This window comes from Acromyrmex echinatior, unplaced genomic scaffold (assembly GCF_024713525.1).
Source record: "Acromyrmex echinatior isolate Ae372 unplaced genomic scaffold, ASM2471352v2 Scaffold20, whole genome shotgun sequence".
NCBI lineage: Eukaryota > Metazoa > Arthropoda > Insecta > Hymenoptera > Formicidae > Acromyrmex > Acromyrmex echinatior.
This window is the reverse complement of record NW_028259054.1, coordinates 97,316-109,363: the sequence shown is the minus strand read 5'-3', so window position 1 is coordinate 109,363 and position 12,048 is coordinate 97,316. Positions and strand designations below refer to the sequence as shown.

The following is a 12,048-nucleotide window of genomic DNA, read 5'->3' as shown; positions in this document are numbered from 1 at the left end:
AAGACTCCTGAATAGTTTCTGCTATATATATTTGATCGTGACATCATAAGAGAAATGATACATTGAAATTTCTAGCATTTCATTTGTAAGTAAGTCTATCTATATCTAGTGTATACAATAGGTGTTTTAGGCCTTAAGAAATTGACTAATTACAGTCGAATGCGAGGAGAATAATTGATTATGATTCGTCCACTTTTTATGGTTTAAAAATCTGTTGTAAATTTAGGTTAAAGAGAATTTGAATAAAATAAAATAATGAGATCGCTTTAAAAATTATGTAAAAATAGAAGAAAGCTATCTTTCTCTTCTGATAATTAGTATATATTGTACTGTATAAATAGCACAAGAAGTGCGTTACTTAATGCACGTGTGTAGCCTTTTATTTTACGTTTCATTTTATGTCATTTACGACTATTTATCGATTGTCAAAGATAGGTAAGGATAATTTGTTTTCATTTTTATAAATATTTTAAACTTTAAAATTTAAAGCTTAAATTGCTTAAATTTAAAATTTTAATTGCTGATAATTGTTATTTCTTACTATATCATCCAATCTGGTTACAGCGACTACTCAGGAGTTTTAACAGCAGTTATATTTATGAAATATTATTATTGTTGATTTGCATATTTACTTTAAGTCAAATAAATAACTTAAAATATATTAATAAATTATTGCAATATGTTTTGTACATTGCAATATGTTTTTGTATTGTATGTAATAGAAAAATACATTCTGTATGTAGGTATATTATAATATATATACATAATAATATATTTGCTTTAAGTACTTGTTATTTTTATAAGTACTGAGATAATTCTGATATCGTTTGTGTTTCAGCATATTGCATTTTTAAATATATAATTTTTAAAATTAATTCAAGTATAGTTATCCATTTAATATATTATTATTACTGTGATCATGTTTTTAACAATAATATATTTGATTATATTTATATTAATTGATGTTTTATTTTTAGGACTGTTGACTAAACTACACATTATACTGGAAATTTCTAGGAAGTATAGTCTTCGTGGATGTAGATGTAATACAAAAATTTATTGAATAATACTTGAACATGTATGTAATTGTATATGATTCTTTTACGAATTCTATTAAATGCAGTTATATGACAATAATCTTAATAGTAAAGTATTTTATTGCTGGAATATATAAATTCAATGTAGAAATAAAAATTTGATAGTTCGGAGAGAAAAAAAGGTGATTATAAATTTTTTTAAAAGTAATCTTTTTAAGGTCCTTAAGATCAATTTGATTTTTTTTTTAATGGGATTAGATATAGTTTTTATTTAAACATTCGAAAAGAATATTTTATACAAAAATTGTGTAAGATATGTGATTTAAATTGCATGATTTAGGAAATATTTAACAAATATTATTCTGAAAATACAATTAATATTATTCAGATAATACTATTAATATTGTACTGTTTGAGATTCAAATAAAGGTTCATTATTTGAAGGATACTAGCACTTATTTATTTGCCAGATACAACGTCCAAGCGTGTTCGCAGTCGCCATTAGAGCGAGAATAGTCTCGCTCGCGATGGAAGAAAACAGGTGAGACAACTTGAGGGATGCGCAATAGAATCAAAATTTAGGATTAAAAGATTAGCTAGCTGCTTGCTCTGAATTGTTGTGCAGATTGTTTCATCTGTTTTCTTCCGTCGCGCTATCGTCAGGTAGAGTCTTAGATTATATAAGAGAAACGCGTCGCGCGCAATCGATTCATGTCAGTATCACAAAAGTACTAACGAGGGTTTTAAATATGGTTGACGTGATATGAAAAGTACGTTTAATAAGGCTGTTACGTCCAGACTCCACATTTCTTTTCTTCGATTAGAATTTTCATCATTATCATAAAAGTTATTAACAAGTATGATAATATCGGTAGACCGTCTGTTTCTATCATAGACAGTTACAAATGACGATCCGACTAATATTCGTTTTTTTAGACTAATAATCCACTCGAGACGAAGTTGTTGGATTAAATATTTGAACCAAGTACCGAATAGAAGAAGTTCCCGAGGAACAGAAGAATTAAATAGATTAAGAATTATAAATAGAAACAGCAATTGTCTGTAATAAATGACACATGTGGCTCTGAACTATTGAGCATCCGGCAAATGGTCGATGACAGAAGTTGTTTTTTACATATCACAATATCCCATTTCACAACCGATTTCACAATCCTTAATCCTAATCCTAGATTAGACTAGTAACATACGCGAGGCCTGCATGCGGCACTATTAATTCGCGAATATAAAAAGAAGATCTTTTGCGAACAGTTAGGCAGTCAAACTCCATCTCCGACACGAAGCTCTGCCGGTTCGCGACTATACAAGTTATTTAGCCAGGCGACACTGTCGGTCCGCAACCAGATCGTTCCATCGATTTTAGTAGTAAGTCGCGATTTGTTCGATTAAGCGATCTTATTCATTTATTACTTATTCATTTACTACTCAAGTGACTCGACCGAAGCCTTCGAATCGCTGGGTCAATTCTCCCCTTGGAGTTCTGCAATCACAGAGATCCGACCTTCGAAAGTCAAGACTTGCAGAGTAGCAGTAAGTCCCTTCTTTCAATTATTTACTTCGGGAACCTAAGTAGATTATTCTCTAGAAAAAAATCTTAACCAATTTCCCAATTCTATCAGCCTCTGTATTCTTAATTTTTTGCTTCCACAGCTTACCTATCGTTCTTATCCTATCACATTCATCGATGAATTCTTCACATTTCTTCGATGAATTCTGTATTCTTTACTTAGAAGTCCGCCTAATCCGCGAACTTCACTCTCTCATTATCTGTTTTCCTTTTTTTCTACGCAGAGCCTGACAATAAAACATTTTTGTATGTAAAAAATCGTAGTGATCATCACGTACATGCCTTTTCTGTGCGGCTAAACGCCTACGAACTCAACGCCTCAGGGAAGCCCGTTGGCTTCTAGACGAAACCTATTAAGCATACCTCAATAGCATAAGTAGTAATAATGATAGCATTAACATTAACGCTAATGGTTTAGAAAACGATAGTTAATACATATAATAATTGAGTAATAACAATAATGACAACAACAATGATATTCATCCAGTAGAAAGCCCTACCCCTCGGTCTCTTTCCCCGATCAAATCAATTTCGTTACAGTTAACACAAAGAATATTCCTTGACACTCCCCCTTCTCAAAGAATATTCCCTGACACTCCGCTTCTCCTGCTGATTCAACGTCAAGCGTGGAGTTCTTAGATAAAGTCCTCCCTCTCCGTTTTCGTTTCATCCCTAGGTAATCCCTAATCATTATCTTCTCTCTTTTCTCAGTTTCAAATTTCTATCACCCCTTCTTCCAAACACTTTTACCATAGATCTTCAAACCGCAGATCCCGAGCGCGTTAGAATAACCGGCAATAACCGGCCAACTACCAAAATCCCTTCTACCTGTTTTCCTTCCTTACTCCTCCCATCCTTTCTCATAGTCCCAGTAGCCTTTTTTTAAAATTTCTTTCCCCTCCTCAGGTACAATTAATGAAATTAGATACAATTTATGACACACTCGCACGCACGCATGCACGCACGCACGCACGCACGCATTGTAATCGTGTTCGCGAGCTACAACTTTGTCGCATGTCTGTAACTTTTTCTTACTTAAAGGAATTTTTGTATAAGATAAGTGTAAGATCTTGATCGCCAAATAGATTTCCACAATTATCAGAGCTTTCCACTTAACAAGTTGGGCGTCAAGCACAAGAAAGCGTAGGCCTCTCTTTCGATAATTTTCGTCTACGTTAAATTAGTTGCTCACATTTAATTCGCGATGGCAATGGGGATGAATTGGAAAGTGAGTGAGGAAATTGTCGAAGAGAAAGGTAGATTGCAAGAACCACATACCAATTAATAATGAAATAGATAACAATTATATTTAATGAATCGAGTTACAATTAATATCTGGAGCCTTTCATCCTAAGCTAAATTGACATGATTTACTTCAGCGAACGACAACTATGACTTATTCTAACGCCGGTTCAACTTGATTTGACGGTCCTACTTGATATCATAAGATCTTAATTTTCCCAACAATTACCTTCAGAGATGACGAATATTCCCGACATTCGACAGCGTACAATAATTCGTGTTCCGAACAAAGAACGTTACCTAGGAGGGCAACCTTCAAACGATAATCCGAACACACGATATAATTACAGCAATCGGTTTGGCACGACACAAAAGATACAAAACAAGACGAAAAATAACTCGATTGTGGCAAGAGAGACTAGCGCAGATCGGCTAATTTTCTTAACGACAACACTCGGGCGGATGGCTCGCAATTCCACGAATCTTGACGGCTATTATACCGGTCGCTTGCAGCCACACAAGTTTTCACGCGCGATTTTCCCGAGGCTACGAACTCGATGATCGACAGTTTTACAACGATCGCGGCATTCGTCTCATCCAATACCTTCCTTGTCGCAACAATCCTTAATTATGAACATGAGAGCTCATTGCTTCTTGAATTTTCTCGACAGCGGGGAAGTTTGCGTCCTCTCACAACTGATGCCGGTACAGCCACAGAATAAGTGCTGACCATGGTGGAAGGGATAATATGATGTGTGCAATTTGCAAGCATCTCTCTCTGAATCTTCGCTGTCTCTGCCTATGAATGCCTATGAATCGATAAGAGACTACCAAAGAGAGAGAGGCTGCCAATTGTATAACGCTAAATATGGGGCGATATTCATAATCCGTTTTTATTTTAAAACTGTCTTAAGATGCTAATACAATTTTCGGATTGACTTATGACATCTTAAGATTGTACTTAAGACAGTCTTAAATGGAAGAACGACTATGAATACCGGTTTTGCGTCATAAAATTAGTACTGAATCTTTCTTTGTTTAACACACTTTATGTTCCTCTTTCTATAGAAAAAGAACACATTTTAAATTTCTCTTTTGCTCCCCTTTCTAGATGTTCTTGTCTCTAAAAAAGCTGACGGTACCTTAGGCCATCAAGTGTACAGAAAACACACACAGATAGATACCTACATGCCGAGTCGCACCACCACCAGCACAAAAACAGTCTGCAATCAACTCACTTGTACATGAAGCTTTCTCCATCTCTGACAAAGAACATCTACAAACAGAACTCAACCACCTAAAACTAACCATACAGAAAAACGGACACGACAAAAAAGATATAACCAAAATAATCAATAAACATGCAAACAAGACAACAGTCTCTGACACACAACCAGACGAAAGGATCCTATCCATTTCTGCCATATATCAAAGGAACAACAGATCGGATATTAAACAAACATAATATCCGAACTATCTTCAAAAAGATAGGATAGATCTTAAGACATCCTAAAGATCAAAAACCTTTACTCCTAGTTCCGCAGGAGTATACAAAATACTTTGTTTCTGCGGGCAAGTATACATATTGGAAAGAATGGTCAACCTATGGATAAAAGAACACCAACGTGATGTCAGGCTAAAACATGCCACGCAGTCAGCATTATCAGAACATAACATCGAAATAGGATATCAAATACTGTTTGAAAAAACGATACCACAATAGCCAACATTACACTTTCCAAGAGAAGCCATAGAAATACAAAAACATCCTGATAATCTAAATAGAGATAATGGCTACAACATAGATAAAATATAGAAAACCATTCTCGATTATTGAAGATCGACCAATTTCCCTCACCTCTCCACAATTCTTTTCTTTTCCCTCCACCACTCAAACAGCATAATATAAAAATAACGGCCCGGAGGAACAGTTTAGGTTGCTCCTTGCATTCTGATGAAGTGGACTGCAAGATTCACGAAATGTTGACATTCCAAGAATGGATCTGGACATGGAAGAAATCGCATAATCTTTACCTTTTTTTTTATGTCAAGGAACATTTTGTTATCTCAGCATATAAGTTTTGTGACGTACTTTTTTACATATTTTTTATCAAAAATTTTTGAAGATAAATTGTACAATTACAGGCAGCAGTATTATGTCTTCATATTCAACAAACGTTATTGAAAAAAATGAAGCATCTGTTAACAAGCAAGTAATTAAGATCCTCTGTAATTATAGTAATCACAAATTATATTGTGCAATATCTGGATAGTTAGCGTGAATACAGTTCAAGAGATGCAGTTATGCATCAACAGTGAAGAGAGCTATAATCAAAGAAATAAATCTAATATTGATGGAAATAATATTCTTATATGCAGAGCACAAATATATATCATTAAATGCAGTTAAAATGTTTTTATACATACTGTGACGTGGCAGGATCGCTGTTGCCCCCCGCAGCGTCCCTCCGTTCAAGACACGAGGATTAGGATCGGAAAGAACTGGCGAATGATTGAGATCCTCCGGGAGGCTACGTTTGTCGCAATATTGATTTTTTAATAATTGACTGATTGATTTTTTTGGTACTATTTGGGCACCTTGACCCGAGAGCTGCGGCAGAAGGTTGGCCAATTGTTTCTTGCAGTTAACGTGCGATACCTGTACAAGTGCTTTACTTGCACGACCCCCATGGTTGTGGGATTGGAATACGTCCAATCAGCGCGTCACTGATGTGATGAAGCGTACTACCAGTACGCTTGCGGGATGTAGGTCCCGGCAAGCAACTCATTGATCGGAGCGAGCGACTATCCAGCGTTCTACTAGTTAAGCAGACTGGTTCCCGAGCTATAACGCAGCTCATCCGTCGAGGCCAAAGGCCCTTAGCCAACATGCGGCTATCAAACCATTGCCCTCGCGATGGTCCTAACCATGACTGAGAGTAGTAGTTGTCCACGGGCGTCCCGGTCCCCGCGGTACCGATTTAGATCATCGGTCGGATCGTCGTAGCCTTAATTACTACCAGTTTGCTCTTCCTACATGCGCTACATTGGTCGGCCAGCGTTTCGGGAGCTATTGGGACGCTACCCCCCGGAGATGCTTTACAGGAATCGCTCAGTAACCCGAGCCCGAAGCATAGCCCCAAGGCCGAGAACCAAGCTTTCAACCTGATCCGCATCCCTTCCTGCTTCACCTCGCGCACCTAGATTCACACTCATTCATCACCCAATCACATCTCTCCTCCACATACACTCTCCTCTTTCCAAACACTTCCTTCGCATACAAACTTATCCTTTCACTTATTCTTATCCTATACTATCGAACTCACATCAATCCTGTCGTTCATCACCAATCACTCCAGACTTCAGAGCCACATTCCAGCCACCCAAATCCCGAACATCATCATACATCTCACATTTAGCCAAAACATACACCCAGTCTTCTTTCCCTTTTCCTCAATCACACATCTCAGTCGTAGCTATTTTCCTATCATACAAATACTCATTCATACTTCCATGTCCCGTTAGGAGGTACTTCATAGAAAGAGTTGTCAATCCACACACAGTTCTTAACACACACCTTACATTTTTTATCCACGCGTACGTAACCCTACTTTTACTATTCCCTTCCCATGCATGCTGCCACTTTATTATTGCGCCATCTATGATGTTTTTACATTCCTTCAAGCTCTTCCCATCTATCATTTCTTCCATTATCCCGTCCACACAGGTCACTCTCTCATTCTTCCTGATCTGAAATAAGTTTACGCGTCGTTTCACCTCATATATTCACGGTAACCTCCATACACATCATCCGCGTATCACCAACACATCACACCCATTCTCGACCAGATCATTCAACAGATCATTCATCATAAAATTCCAAATAGTGGGGCCACAAATTGATCCTTGTGGACACCCTTTTTTTACGTTCTTCCACACGATATCATTCTCGCTCGTCACATATACTTTTCTATCCCTAAAATAACTTACCCACATCGCTAAATCATCACATTCAATCTCACGCATTCTATCTAGCACAGCTGTCCATTCAGCATTGTCAAACGCGCCCTGAAAGTCCATAAATATACCCATTACATACTTCTTTCCTGACTCATTCACACTCCTCTTTAAATGTACCCACGCATCGTCCATACTCTTTCCTCGCGTAAAGCCATATTGTCTCTCATTTACTCGTACTTTCGTCTTGATGCATACTTGCAACTTCTTAACTATCATCCGTTCTAAACCTTTCCTAAGACGGTTAGCAGGCATATCGGCCGATACGACCTGGGATCCGTCCTTACTTTCTCTTCAGAAACTTTAGTAAGACCACCACTCTACCCTTTTTCCAATCACTCGGGAACACAACCCTTCGCAGACACTCATCATACAGCATTTTCATTCGCACAGGTACAGCCATCCAGACTCTCTTAACCATTTCCGCAGTCACTTCATCCATTCCAGGCGCTCTTCCACTACGCATACTCCGCACAGCTCACTCAATCTCGTCCTATTCAACTCTTTAACCGTAAACTCCGTAATCCACACGCATGCTCATTTGACACATATGGCTCTTGCAATGCCAACACATTTACACCTTTCTCTCTCACTACATTCCCCAAATCACACATCACACCATAAGCGTTCTGACAGTTCAACTGCAGTACATTTATCCTCTTATTAGCCATTATCAATACGTTCTCTCATATGTTCCAACACTCTCACATACTCCGGGCACTCTCGCTAGTACAGAATGACCCGCAGGCCGCCCTCTGTCCGCAAGCAGTGTCTGCAACATTCCTTCTTTCTGCATTCTTTCGCCATGTAATTCTTCTCACCGCACGTTCTACATACCTTTCCCACATTGCACTCCTTACTCATATGCTCATATCCATAACACGAGTAGCATCGAAGCACACTTTCATACATTTTAATCTTAAAAGCACTTCACTCAATATATAATACATTCTCTCTTCGCATACTAACTTATCACATACATTCTCTACTCACCTCTATCACAACATTCCCTAGGGCCACACTCTTCTTTCCATCCTTATTCTCACACGTTCTTCGAACTCACTCTTCGACATACACTCCTTCAAATTCCTCGTATACATTTCACCTGGGAACTCTTTCTCACCTATTTCATACGTCAAACACTATTACCTTCGGACCAATCTTTCGAGACAACTGAATTGTCAAACCCGGACTCTCATATCGCTTACTTTCACACAGAGCCTTTCTGTCCTTTTCACTCGCAGTTTCAATCACCACACCACTCTTAGTCTTCCGTACCGCTTTCACTCGTACATTCATATCCGGTTTCACATATTTCATCAGATTCTCCTTTATCTGATCGCTACTCATCTTCTCATCCACACTCTTTACCACAGCATAATTTTTTTTCTCAGGCACTCTCACATTAAACTTAACTTTCATACTCTCACTCGACTGATTTACACCACCACTCGCAGCACCAGACACACCTATCCTTTCATACACAGCCAGGGCATTTTCCAATCTCTCATTTTTACATAACAATTTACTCAGGACACATTCATATTCACCAATCTTACTCATTATAACTTCAGACTTGCTCACTTTCGCATTTTCACCCAGTATAAATGTTCTCAGTTGCTCATCAATCTTTCTCATCTCATTCACACATTCATCCGTCTCATTCTCACGACTGTTATCCCCACTTCCAATCCTTTTCTTCCTCTTCTTAATCATTCTCACACTTTCACACATTTCACTCTCAGTCTCTATCGCACTGGAGACCGATTGGTGACGTCGTCCCTTCGTGCGCTTCTTCACCTTTCTCTTCTTCACTTTTTTTTGGATTTTTTTTAATCGTTGTTTTTATAAGTTTTGTTTGTATTTTCAGAATCACTCATTTGGTTCCTACGAGCAGGGACGAAATTTATGTCACTCCCCCGGGTAACGCTCTTTCCGGAGAAAAGGTTCGATACAACAGGGGGTGTCAGGTGCTCTGAGGTCGGCCGCTTTCGGCTGGACTTCCCCCCAGCCATGCACTCATCGTCACGCACCATAACTTGAGTTAGAGGGCATTTTTTATACAGGTTGCCTTCCTCGCGACCCAGGTGATTAAGCCAAGGCCCCCGGCCTAATGAAACATGACTGCTAGGTTACGATGTGATCTGCTGGAGGTGATGAGATCCTCTGGACCAGTGTACACCCGCACAATCCTGAGGAGAAGGTGGGCGTATAGTGCTCTCTTAGACCCCGTCCAAAGACGAAGAGCCCCCTCATCACGACAAGGTGCATCACGAGGGGAAGGAGGTTGGTCAGGAGGAGTACCGACGAAGAGTGGAGCGGGTTGAGAGGAAGACGCCGAGGAAACGGCGCATACTAGGAGGGTTGCCGAAAGTGAGCAGGACCGACACGCTGAGAGCCTACTAGAACGACCAACAATTCGAGAGCGCCCTCAAAACTATATGGAGGGTAACACCTGTCGAGGCGACGAAGTTATTCTGAGGCTATCCTGAGGAGGACCAGGAATGTCGTCGGATATGCCAAGATGTTGCTGCAGGTTTCTCGCTGCCACGGAGCAGGTCCGTTAATCATACTGCTGCCGGAGAGTACCGGTCGGGCATTCAGAGGGACAACAATGCAATCTCGGAAAAGTGCTGCCGCATTCGGCCTTGCTCACGAAAGATTACGAGTCCTTTCCTAATTGGATGTGGCTCGGCGCGATGATTTTGCGCACCTCCCCACGAGGAAGCCGCGCATCGATCGCGTATCGACCGCGATTCAACTCGCTCTCTTCCTCCGACTCAGCAAAGCGAGCGTGACCGAGAAGATGACGCACTTGAGAGGAGAGCTGCCGCATAAGCGACAATTTAGATTTCGGTGAGGTTGCCTGTTTCTTGTTTATGAAACCATATGCAGCTTGGGGGAGACTATTTTCGCGCTATAACTGTCACGCTGTTCGTATTCGTGTACGCCCTAAAAGTGAGGTGCACTTTTTGGTGTCGTTGATTGCGTGGTCGATTCCAAGCATGAGGTCTGAAGCTGGGTTACGTGCGATTATCGAGAGCGGATCTTGGCGCGTAGAAATAGTCAAATGTATGTAGTAGGTAGTCAAATGTATGTAGTTAAATAACTGATGTAGAATTCATTTTTTCGATAAGTTTCTTAATTTTGTTTGTAAAAATTCGAAACAGAAAAATGAGTCTATTAGCCCCGGTCTCCCCTACCATACGTCACAATTTACGCAGATGCAATCAGTTTGTGATATCCGCTTTTACGAACGGTTCAAGAATGTACTTTGCCAAAGAAAGCAGCGTATCATACGAAACGAAAGACTGTAACATGTAGGTACCATGTTTCAACGCTCTATATATCAAAAATAAAAAACATGTTTTCAAACATTACGTATGTACACAGCAACGCGCGGTGCGTTCACTGAGCAGATGTTACAATTTGACGAATACGGGCTACAAATTTTTGGAAATCAATGTTGGTCCACCGAGTTACGCGGAAATCACTCTGGAAGATCATCGCGGACATGAATTGTCGCTATCTTTCGAAACGTGAAAGAGCCTCTGCAAGCAGCGATGGAATATTTACAAGATGCTTCGAAACGAATACAAGGACAATTTTATAAACGTTGAACCGTTAACCGTCAGAGTTTGTACGATGAACGAGCTATGCTCATACGTCTCGATTTTTCATCCGTACGCATGATGATGACTGATATGACGCTATGATGTATGTTTGAGTTTGACGTATCAATGTAATGATTAGCTAAATTAGTAAATACGGTCAATATCACGTATATGCTATTCTCCAATATTGCGTCTGAGAACGTTATAGCAATAGGGTAAAGTCGCTTAATATGAGATACCTTTTTTTAAAGACTTGTAATTTATTAGGTGTAGTAAAAAGAAATCCATTATTTTTCCAATAGATGGCTTTAGTAATCTGTATTTCGTCTACGCGTGATACAGATTACTAAAGCCATCTATTGGAAAAATAATGGATTTCTTTTTACTACACCTAATATTTAATTTATAATCTTAACTCCTATTTTCATGTCAATTTTATAGGAAATATATTCAAGATTTGCCACCAAAAGTTAACAATCGATAGTAGCTATACTTTGTTGTATGTAGAATTTTTTTATCAAAAGTGCCAATTTTGTTCATTCAAAAAAAGGGT

At 39.0% G+C, this 12,048-nt stretch overlaps 2 protein-coding genes across 5 annotated transcripts in view; one reads left to right on the top strand and one right to left on the bottom strand.

The window, feature by feature from the left end:
* The window catches only part of LOC105150442 (pyruvate kinase), a 118,572-nt gene extending 117,089 nt beyond the window's left edge, over window positions 1-1,483 (top strand). For all 4 annotated transcript variants that reach the window (XM_087416323.1, XM_087416322.1, XM_087416326.1 and 1 more), the window contains one exon: window positions 978-1,483. Coding sequence is in view for 2 of the 4 variants with exons in the window: in XM_087416326.1 (XP_087272452.1) it covers window positions 978-990 (13 nt within the window). In the remaining 2 variants the exon portion in view is untranslated. The remainder of the gene's footprint in view (window positions 1-977) is intronic.
* Window positions 1,270-9,615, bottom strand: LOC147906552 (uncharacterized). The gene has a single exon (XM_087416327.1). It carries the CDS (start codon window positions 9,613-9,615, stop codon window positions 9,010-9,012), a length of 606 nt encoding a protein of 201 aa, XP_087272453.1. The 3' UTR covers window positions 1,270-9,009.
* Window positions 9,616-12,048: the final 2,433 nt, after the last annotated feature.